General features: G+C 38.6%; 1 protein-coding gene across 1 annotated transcript; it reads right to left on the bottom strand.

Annotated features, from left to right (window-relative positions):
• Positions 1-1,594: 1,594 nt before the first annotated feature.
• LOC101857708 (DNA-directed RNA polymerase II subunit RPB7) lies at positions 1,595-11,675 on the bottom strand. Its single transcript, XM_005094494.3, has 8 exons — positions 11,581-11,675; positions 6,746-6,855; positions 5,969-6,128; positions 5,594-5,644; positions 5,027-5,092; positions 3,972-4,043; positions 3,007-3,040; positions 1,595-2,294 (listed from the first exon to the last, which is right to left on the bottom strand). The coding sequence occupies exons 1-8, from the start codon at positions 11,590-11,592 to the stop codon at positions 2,287-2,289; spliced, it is 513 nt and encodes a 170-aa protein (XP_005094551.1). The 5' UTR covers positions 11,593-11,675; the 3' UTR covers positions 1,595-2,286.
• Between the last annotated feature and the right edge of the window lie 209 nt (positions 11,676-11,884).

Below are 11,884 nucleotides of genomic sequence, written 5' to 3'. Positions count from 1 at the left end.
CATGTACATGTATTTCTTTCCTGGGTTATAATCTCCAGCTGTCCAGCTGCACTAATCTCCTTTAGTTTTATTTAGCCTCTAGGTCGGAATCTAAAATACCTCCCCAGTCAAGTATCTTTACCTTCCTTCCTTTATTTAAAAACATAGGCATACTTTGACATCATACTCACAAATCCAGAATTTAACAGTGATTTTGAACACAGAAGTTTGGAGCATCTGAAGTTTGCATGCAACCTTTAGAGAGAACTTGTTTTGAGTGAGTAAAGAGAAGTTATTTATTTAAGTTCATTAAAGAGGATGGCAATCCTTTGATATCCAGGGAAAAAGGCAGGACATGCAGAAAAGACAGTGGAAAGATGTAGAGAAGTAGCGCCTACCACCACCTCACGCTACTCTAAAGGTCTCATATATTCATGTAGGCCTAGAGTAAAACCCTGATAACGTGAACTTCATGGGACCAAAGATTTTCTTTGCGTCCAGCAGATTTCGTTTTAAGGCTGAAGTTGCAATGCATAGAATAAAGAGAGAAAAAAGCACCAAAGATCTGAAACCCTTTCATGGCAACAGGAAATTTGAGTTCAACCCCTTTGTATTACTATTAAACAGTTTACTGTACGTTCTTACACTTGTACTGATGGGCTCACCCCTAACAAGATAACAGCCATTTGGAGCTGGTAAAGAGAAAGATCAGATACAGTGACAGAGACAACGGAAGGAAAGAAAGACAAGAAGTAAGACCTTCCAGTGACACCTTTAACACCACCATCAGTTTGGTAGACATCAAAAAGTTTTTGGTGCATTAAAAACCTCGATTTTGGAGTACTGGTGGTAAATTTACATCGTAGTTTAGTGTTTGGCTAGTCAACTAAATAACATGGACATTTTGACATTAAAGATAACAGTTTCCCAGGAAAATAGGAGAGCATAAGACTAATAAGAGAAAATAAATGCATACTAATCACTCACTTGATCTGACACATACAAATTGTTGTTACAATTTGTAAAAAAAATGTCTAAAACAGGCATACTGTGTTGAAGGATGTGTATGACTATAAAAAGATCTACATTGAAACTTAATAAAGGTAAGAAGCTGTTGCTGTCTTGAAAGTTTTTCTCAATAAACTTCACAGCCAAAATGATGAACATTATAAATTCTAAAAGAAGAAAACTAATTCTTTAGCCCCATCTCCCTTAAAAACGTCTAGCTCACTCAGAGCCCATACTGTGTACAGTGTACACAATGTAAATGATGGAACCTCACGATTCGAGAGCAGGAACAACCTGTTTCCAAAGACTTTGCAAAAGTGAAACAGTACTTGTTGACAAGTTGCAATTTAACTTAATTTATCATGATACTGGCAGCATTTCACTAAAAACAGAATTTGGACAACACTGAAAGAAAAAGCAGCACACCATGCCAAAGCACCTACCAACCACCCAACCCTGGGAAAAGAAATGTCACAGAAAGGAAAGTGATACTGAACGACACAGTCATCCCTAAAATACATAATGAGGCAACACAAGAGTTTAGAAGTTCACTAACAACAGGGTTCGTACAAAACGTAAAATGAAGCAAAAAGTACAACTCAAGAAATACAATATGAACAAAATGATTTTTATTTGCAGTGTTTTCATATGGAAACAAACGTGATTAATGAAATATTTACAATGGAGCCTTCAAAACAAAAGATTGATCCACTTATTCTCCATCCACCAAGCCATGCCCCTCTCACACATTTTCACACACTACCTCACAACAGAAACAATCATACTTACTCTTGCAACACAACTGGAGGCCAGATCTTATGTTGTAAATACTATCTGTAGAGCTAAGAAAAACCCTCCAGACCATTTCAGATATTTCATATGAAGTAAAAGTATCTAATTCTAGAAGTTTGACACAAGCAGTAGAAAATTATATTTCAGTTTAAAACATCTCTGCCCCCGTCTCCTTCAAAGTTACCAATCTGTTAAATTTCTTAACAGACAAAATTTTCTTTTCGAGAGTACTATGACATGCCAATATATTAAAAGGGAGGGCCAAATTTGATGAGCTTCAATAATAAAAGCATAAAGCATCAAAGAAGCCTAAAAATTATCTATTTAGAATATCTTTCAACGATATCAAAAAGTCCCCTTCTCCCTTGTACATGCAAGTACATATGACATACACACACCAACCTCTAACACATTTGTGAATATAACCTGCACTCATACACATCTTTACTCTTCAACGCCCAAACATGTACACACTTGACCATGAACTTGAGATTGCAGCACACAGTGTCAAAGACCTGAAAAAAAAAAGATTGAAATAAGAGGTATTGCATGGCAAAAAACAGTAACATTAAACTAGTAATACAGCTGAAATTAAATGTTGACAGGCAGAACAAAGTGTTCAGCGCTTGAATTTTTGACAAACACCTTTAAAATATCTCAAGCGGTTGAAAATACCCCTCTCCCCTAAAAACACAAAACAAATAAAAAAATCCTTGACTCATTGCTACATTTTTACTTATGGAGGTAAAGACTTAAAAGCATCAAACATAAGGGAATTGCTCTAGTCCAGCGCCCTTGGTTGATAGGTGAGGGATGAGGCATGACCAAAAACTATAAAAAACAAAGTAACTTGTAAACAGTCAACACTGATCCACAAAGAGAAAACATGGTGCGTTTCTGAATACTAAAGTCTTCATACTTCTTTTAGCTTTTTAAAAATAATTTTAGTAAGAGTTTTACGGTACTTGCAATACAATAAGGTCATATAAGTGCCGAAGATTAGAAATGTTACAAGAGAGTAACAAACACAAAAAAGAAGGAGGGGAGATAGAGAAGAAAGACTTTTTATAGGAAACAAGGAGCAAACCACACCAGAGCACCCACCAACCACCCACCTTCATACTTCATCCGCAATCAGCCTGACCACAAACAAACAAATTTAACAACAAACAGAAGCCAGAAAAACAAATAAATAAATGAATCAAGACAAAAAACACAGTAACTTACCCAAAAAGTCATCCATCAGAGTACCAATTGCAAACTGAAACAAACAAAAACATTTTAGAAATAGAAATTCCTAAGAAGGATGAGAGAGAAAAAAATAAAGCTTCTTTTACCATAATGATGAGGCAGTAATAAAACAAGAACACATTTCTTTTAAAAGAAATAACTGAAAACTGAAAGAATTCATTGCACTGAGCTTATTCACTTCATTAACAGTTAAAGGTATTCTTAGAGTTTTCTCTCTTTTTTTGGGTAGTGTTTTACAGCACTTGGAACTGCGTAGAGGGTCATATGAGCGAGTGATACACATTAAACATTTTCAGTTTGGTAGAAATTGATTTTGAATTTTGCCCGGGTGGTGGCTAAAACCTACTCTTATCAATTTTAGGACCAATTATGGATCTTAAACGTGTGCAACTTGCACATAGGACCTCAGATAATTTTTCGCCCTTATCCAAGAAGGCTAGGTCTTAGATCTTTTCTACCATAAGATCAGGGTTGTGGCTGAAAGACAGCAGTAAGAAGTAGCCAAGAAGTAGTAGTAGAAAGGCAGCAGAGCGAGCCTGGAACCCAAAGGTGAAAGTGGATACAAAAGCAGACAACAGATCATAATTAGATCTAGAGAGAGAGCATGAAAGGTGAAAGGGGAAAACCAGGACCTATTGAATGAAAGGCAAACATCATACCTCTAGACCATGAGAGCCGCCCGCCCCAAGTGTGTTTTCAACACAAAAAGAAACAATAATCTGTGACAGGCATATAATATGTACAGTTTTATCATGAATAAGTTATACTAACAGAAAAATGGATAAAAGATGACAACTTGAATTTTCATTCTAACACAGACATTTGTACTATACTCGAGAAAACATAAATTATGCACTAACACTGGAAAGAGTTTTTGAGTGGAATGGCACCTAAAAGTTTCATTTGGACAATAATTTGTATTATTCAAAGTGTATACTCACAATATCTTTTGCATCCACTCGAGTTCCAACAATCTTCAGTCTAATTTCATCTTCTTCTTGTATCACCATGTCCTTTAAGGGAAAGAGAAAAAGGTATCTTACTAAAACAGTAGTCCGAATTATATCTTTTATACATCCAATTGACCCCTTTGTTGCCTTATGGTGTGCCTGGGTTGTCACCAAAATGCAGAAATTTCAGCTTTGTGCCATATTACAGATTTCTCTTAAGTTGGCAATATTTGCAGTTCCTGGTTGCCTGTAAGACATTTCAAATGTGTCCCTTTAATCACCTGGCTCTAAGATTTCTGTGAGGAGACTTGGCCAAAAATACAGTTTGGATTCATATTCGAGATTTTAAATGAGCATATTGGTACCAAATTTGCTGTTTGTTTACTGCTAGGATAGCAGGCGATAGATAAACACAGGTCTAGCCTTATGGATAATTGTGAGCTATCGCAAAACGTTAACACCAAATTGACTTTAAAAAGGGAAAAAGTTTCACTTGTTTGACTTAGATTTGCAAGTTTCTCAAAATAATGGGTAAGATGGGGAACATAGCAAATGATGAAAGTGACACATGAAGACCTGGAGCCCAGAAAAGATGCCATGAGTAGGCTAGATCCAGACAGCGAGTCCACCAACACTGAGACATGAGACTGCTGTCCTGGATAACGAGCTTAGCTGAAAATCTGCACTGATAGTACAAATGCACACACCTGGCAAAGAAGGAGTAAAAAATTTTTTTTTTTTAACAAAGTCCCCTATGTTCAGTTGGTATCACACTCCAGGTTGCCACTTGCTTCAGAATTGCTCTCAGCCAAATGTATTTAAGGGAAATAAGCTATCGAGAGCAGAGACCAGGTATATCTTTTTAAAGGTGTTACTTCAACCAGGTATCTCTAATTTCTGACATTTTCTGTGTTCTGAAAATGACAAAGCCTAAAGCCTATTAACTTAGGTGGCACACATGATAATGCTTTTCAGAGCTGAAACAAAAAAGGAGAAGAACTTGAAATCAAAATATCTGCCTCAAAGCTATGTTTTCAAACAATTACCTCATCCTTTGTTTTGTAGCATGGTGGATTTGAGCTTGGGTCAAATTCCATATCAGCTGGAATAGACTGAGAAAGAAAAAGAAAAATTTTTTCATAGAAAATAAATACAAACAGAAAATATAATTCCACATAATTTGGTGTGCGATGGTGAGTAGACAAGATGTAAAAAGAGAATAAAAGAGATCAATAACAGGAGATCAAAAGTCAAAGCACGGGTACTCCCTAACTTTCCACCCAAATAACTTTCTTTACAATATATACAACTTGTAGCTTTTTAAGTAATAAACTTGAACCACAGTTGAAAACACATACACAACTGCAGCAAACTTCTCGCTACTGAGAAAAATGACCTTTTAATTATTATAAAGACCAAATTCTTAACAACTATCTATTGTTAAAATAAAAGCTACAAAACTTGGATCTTTCACTTCAAAAAAGTTTTACTCAAAGTGCAAATTAATGATATGCTCATTTATTCATAACTAGAAAGTCAACTACAAAAAAAGAATCTCAATTTTTCACGGTGGATGAGTCGGCACAACACAAAGTTTAATAAAAGTTCCTTACGTGGCGTGAGATGAAACATGAAAGAGGTCCAATCTCTGTGAACAACCCAACCTGTGGAAAGGAAAGAAGTGTGTTCTGATTCAATTATCTTCTTTCTTACTTGAAAAAAATAACATTTCTGTAAAGAGCCCAATATCCTTACTTTACCCCTTTATCCTTGAAATGACCACAAAGAAAAATTATAGAGTAAACAAAGTGTATAAAATAATAGCACTGCCAGTATCATAAAAGTATAACCCGACTTTCTAACAGCTATAAAAAAATCTGTTGCGGGAAAAAAATTGAGTACGAGAAAAGGTCAGCACATTTTGAAACATCTATTCTAAAACCAAACCTGATTGGCTTATCATCATAGATCACAACATAAATCCCTACCTTGTTGACCTGTGTGACCACAGCGTCCAGAACCTCCCCCTTGAATGGCCGGAAAACGATGGCCTTGTACTTGACTGGGTAGACCACAAAGCCTCGGCTGGGCTGGATCAAGCCAGCTCCAATGTTGTCAATCGTCGTGACCGCAATCACAAAGCCATACCTTAAGGAAGAAATGACAGGTTCCCAAGTTAAATAGACATATAATACAGTATTCCACAAGATCAAAACACAGTGGACCTATAGGATCCATAACAACAGCCTTTACTCATCAGAATGATACAATTTGAATCTATATATAATTTACGGATTGCACCGCACTATGAACATTTTAAGGTGACTTACTTTTTCTGGACTATGTGAGCTGGAAAACTTGTGGTCAGGTTATTGTTTTGACTCACAAAATTACATCCAGTACATTTGCAAAATAACCCCAACAAGAAACAACTTGTACACTGTTGCAAGGTACAAAGACAGTTGAATCAAAACTAAGACTTCTTTTTGCCACAGATACATCTTTCCACAAAAACAGAATGGTGATGAGAACAGTTGTTGCCACCTTCACTAAGGGATGTAATTGCTCAACTAGAAGCCCCCATTATGCCACCCAGGTTTGGACTCTTCTTTATCGTTGCTATTTAACCAAATATGGATTCAACGAGACATCAGATTCAGCATGGTTGGTCCAAACGATCTTGTTGTATCTGAGGTTCACTGTAGAAGATATTACCTGCAATAACAATGAGAGACAAAAATGGAAAAAGGAAATGTCCTACTTACTTCCCTGTGCATGTTCCCTCTACCTCTGTGAACAGCTTCTGTTTGACGATGTTTAAAAGGTTGGGCCCAAAATATCGTGGATGGAGCAAGATGTCATGCTCGAGAGACACCTGAAACAAAAAGTTCACGGATTATTATTCACACAATCGTTTCTTGGGCAATGAGTGAAGATCAAGCTGATACTGTGCAGGGACAGAGAAAGATAAGAAACACAACTACTGCACTTCTGACATGCAACATTTCAAAGTAAAAGTTAAATTATAAAAAAAAAAAGAAAACGATAAGCAAACACTGAGGGAGAACAGAATGAAAGAAGGTCAGTAAATTTTACTTTTTTCAAATTCTGCCAGTCACTAAAGTAGACATTGATTCATGATTTTCAATCAACCCCTCTACTTATAAATTACTATCTCGGATTGACCACAAAAAGAAAGCTACAATAATTTTTTTTAAAAACACCAAAGGGAAGAAAGAAATTTTCTCACTGAAAAAGAAAACAGCATCTAATTTGTCAGAATAGTTCTTATTTTATCAATATTTTGAATGTCAGTGTCTGGGGGTTACGCATTTTTTTTTGGCGCCCAATTTATAATAAAATCATCTATCACAAAGCAGGGGCGACAGACTTTGTCCATTACAGCTAAAAAAGAATTGCACATAACTTCACCAAACTTTTTACGAAACAAAACAAGTGGGTCAACTGTTAGCTCGCAGCTTCCTACAGCTTCTAACCGAAAAACACTGGAGATATCGATCAATAAAGCGCATCCCGTAAGTAGACCGGATCAGGTCACCGGGGCGTCCCGTAAATACACAGGAATAGGCTCAAGTGAGTTAATCTCTTCATTTCTCTTTCTTTTTATAATTCTTTTGACATTTTACGGATTTGTTTTTTACAAAATATTACAGAAGTAAACAAAGGATTAACGATTGAAGGATCTCTCTTCATTACATGCTTTTGGGGGCCAAACATTCATATTTTGGGCTGCATTAAACATTGCAAATCATTATTGATATTGTCCAGAAAATTACAAACCTAACTCTGGTCTTGCGGGGTTAGCTAGAAGAGAGCGTTCTTATCGATAGATGACCCACTTACATCTCGCGGGAAATTACGCCATGGTGCGCTGGGGTCAGGCGAGCGTGCCGTGGGAGTCAATGGAGAAAGAACAATGAAAAACACGCCTCATCTTTTATAGCAAATTGACGCAATCTATGAATAAGTGTTACGGCTGAATGAATAATCTTATCCCCTCATCGGTTGATAAGACATAGAGAGTGGAAGTTACATCAAATCGGCATGCCTCCCTGACCTAAAAAGAATCTGGGGGTTTCATGGGGGCATGCCCCTCATGCATTTCACCATGATTTGATGTTTTGGCAAATAAGGATTGATATAAAAATTTACTTGAAAACAATTGATTTGCAAGGGTTTTAGAGGCCATATGTGTGTTCTGCAGCAATAATTATGGCAGTTAAGCTCTCAAATCAGTACATTTTGGGTGCAAAAGTAAAAATTTACCGCATAACTTTTCCAGAGTTTTCCAGATTTCACACCTGTTATGAACTTGCGAACAGCCACTTATCAGTTATCGTTCAAAAGGGGGAAAAATGGGATAGTTTCAGAATATTTTTTTCATTTAGTTGCTCTCAAATTTCTCCCTCTGGTAAGGCAACGCTTTTAAATACCATCAAGTATGATATTTGCATCAGGAAACAGCGTTTTGTGTAAAAATTAGCTCGTTTGAAAAGTGTGAAAAGGTGTTTGCATTTTAAAAAGATGAAAGTCTTAAATTTCCTGAAAACCTTTAGAGTTCTTTCAAGTGTCTAACTTGGTCAAAATGCTCATTTCATTAGATGAACATCTCTACCAACGCTTCGCGTTTCAAAAAGTTCCATAAGGGCACACAGGCACAAGTAGACTGACACACACACATTTCACTTTTTGAAGTAAAGATGCAGACCCCGCTTGAAACAAAATGTCGTTAGCCCGCGCGGGCGCAAGGACGGACTATTACTAATCCGAGACAAGCTGGGGAACGCCACGAGGGAATGCGCTTATCGGCGAACATTTATCCGCGACGAGAATCTTAAGGGTTAATTAATTACCAAGATCTTTCTATCTCTAGAGTCTAGATCAGGCCTAGATCTCTCTAGATCTAGAATAGAAGATCTTGACTCTTTGTTACTTTTTACTTTGTGGAATAGGAGTATATACAGACCCGGTAACAAACTCACAAAGTATACAGACCCGGACGGGAAATCTTTTGTGATTTCGGAAAGTTTCAGCACCCTCTTGGCTCAGCGTAGACCTAGGTTCTTCTAGATCTATGGTCTAGGTCTAGATCTCTAGACAGAAAGACATTTTCTAAATCATTGATCTAGTTTCGAGGCCTAAATCTAAATAAAGATTGTGAATGTATGTGTTTTTGATGAACGATCGTTTGTCCTCCATTTTGGAGTTGGGAAAAATCCCAATTTGAAGAAAAGAACAATGTCATTATAATTTCAATTGAGGAACACCTTCTATTTGTCAAGAAAAACTTGCTGCCTTTTCGGTTTCTTTGCTTTACACTTGATCCAGAGTCAGACTTAGAACTCATCGCGAACGTTTTGACGCCATCTTTTCAAACGAATGAAGAAGCTGAGCGCCTCGCATGAGTATCAGCTGACTTTGTCGAATCTGCACACCTGCCAACTGTAACGAATTTTTCGGGAATCTCCCGAATTTTTGTCATTTTCCCGAGCAACAAGGCTAATTTTTCTGTTTTAGAAGTATGCTTGCCAAGTTGTTATTTTCCGCGACCGTCTGTCAAAATCCGTATATCCGGGACAACAGCAATTTTTCAAGAAAGGGAGTGTATACAGACCCGGTAACCGGGAACAAAGTCACAAAGTATACAGACCCGGTAAGGGAACTCTTTTGTGATTTCGGAGAGTTTCAGCGCCCTCTTAGCTCAGGGTAGACCTAGGTTCTTCTAGATCTATGGTCTAGATTTAGATCTAGGCAGACAAACATAAATCTTTGATCTAGTTTCGCGGCTAACCTAGATCTAAATGAAGATTGCGGATGTCCTTTCGATGAACGATCGTTTTTCTTCCGTTTTGGAGTTGGAGGAATCACAATAGAAGAAAAGAACAAGTTACAATGTCATAATTTCAATCGAGCAGTCCCTCTCTCTCTCTCCTCTGTGTATCGCTCGCCTTCTCTTTTTCTTTGTTTGTCTCTGTCTTTCTTTGTCCCCACCTATTTCCCACTCTATCTTTCTCTCGTTCCCTCCTGCCACCTGGGGCATGTCATACATTTTGCTAGCACCTCACCCCTCTCTCTCTCACACACACACACACACACACTAGATTTCTACCGGGTCTGGGGGCTGAAACTTCCCGTAATCACAAAAGAGTTCCCCTACCGGGTCTGTATTAGGGATGGGCAGGTACCGGTACCCAGTACCGGTACTACCGAAGGAGGTGTCAGTACCGACACTTGGCCTCCAGTACCGGCTCTGGGAAGGAGCCGACACCAACGGTTAATACCAGCTCCAGAGCCGACGCGACGTTTTTGTTTTTTCTTACCGGGCCACGGGAAGTGTGCAGGGTGTAGGCCTAGACCTAGCAGCTGTGACGTCAGATGCACACAACGCAGCGGGTGACCTTGATACAGGACTTCAGATTCAAAATTGACAATCAAAAACGAAGTTTGCTTAAATTTATAATATGGCTTCAAATCAGGTTAGACGCGAGCCACTTTGCTTATTTTGATACGCTGATTCCGAAAATGAAATCAATTTTTAGCGGCGATAACTATTTAAAAAATTCTGCTTGCAAAGTTTAATCCCACGTGGCGGCAAACTTCAAAGGTATTTTTCGTCGCAGTTCGCCTCTCCAATTTTGACTGGTGTGTGTGTGTGTGTGTGGGGGGGGGGCTGTGCTGATCGTGGTGTGAGACGCAAGACGCGAAGTCTGTGACGTCACCTACTGATGTCACTCCCGGTACCGGTACCGGTGCCGGTACTGGCAGTTCTCGGCACCTAGTGCCGAGAAAGTACCGACACTGGATTTCAGCGGTACCACCCACCACTAGTCTGTATACTTCGTGACTTTGTTCCCGGTTACCGAGTCTGTATACACTTTGTTCAAGAAAATCCATACAAAATACGGATGGCCCGGGACAGTGGGCAGCTATGCAACAGGGGCATTTTTTTGCAAACACTTCCCCTTGTTGTCTCTCTCTCTCTCTCTCTCTCTCTCTCACACACACACACACACTACCGGGTCTGGGCGTTGAAACCACCGAAATCACAAAAGATTTCCCCTACCGGGTCTGTATACTTCGTGACTTTGTTCCCGGTTACCGGGTCTGTGTATACTGTATAGATCTAGATCTAGAAATCTAGATTCTAGATCTAGATCTAGATCTAGATCTAGATTGTAGATCTACACTTCGTTGTCATGTACATGTTAGTAGTGTAGTGTGTAGTGTGTAGACTCGAAGACACAGGAAAAACGGGAGGACTTCCGCAACGAGCGACCACTATGAGACAGAGCAGAATTGAGGGTTGGGGTTGGGGTAGGGGTAGGGGTAGGGGTAGGGTTAGGGTTAGGGTTAGGGTTAGGGTTAGGGTTTGGGTTAGGGTTAGGCCTGTTCTTTATTGTGTTTGATGGGGTGGTTGCGTTGTCGTTACGGAATTCCTTCCGGAAAAAGTTAGAAATTTAACAGGGAAACCCCTCACATTCTTTTTGCCTCAGCGGAGGATCGCCCCCCGCATTGGTCCAAAGCACAACACGTATTAAAACAAATGAAGAAGAAAACAAAATAGTGCATTTACACTTACGTGATAAAACATTTCGCTTGCTTTGTAGAATTCAAGCAAGACAAACAAACCGGAAGTATGCACCTTATGAATGAAAGACAGAGTGACGCCCCTTGAAAGTAATTTTGTGAGTTGCCGGTTGGGCCGAACAAGAAATACGGGGAAACAAGAAAAAGGCCATTACAAGGATTATTATTAGTCGTTATATTTTAGGTCTACCTATGGGTACAAGTTACACTTAATAAGTATCATTATCCCAATAAATTTGAGGATTTCCCAAAGATTAATAGCTTAATAACATTTTGAATGAGATTTAACAACGATA

The sequence above is a fragment of the Aplysia californica genome, unplaced genomic scaffold (genome assembly GCF_000002075.1).
Source record: "Aplysia californica isolate F4 #8 unplaced genomic scaffold, AplCal3.0 scaffold00083, whole genome shotgun sequence".
NCBI lineage: Eukaryota > Metazoa > Mollusca > Gastropoda > Aplysiida > Aplysiidae > Aplysia > Aplysia californica.
The sequence above is the reverse complement of the archived record's forward strand: the minus strand, read 5'-3'. Positions and strand labels throughout refer to the sequence as shown.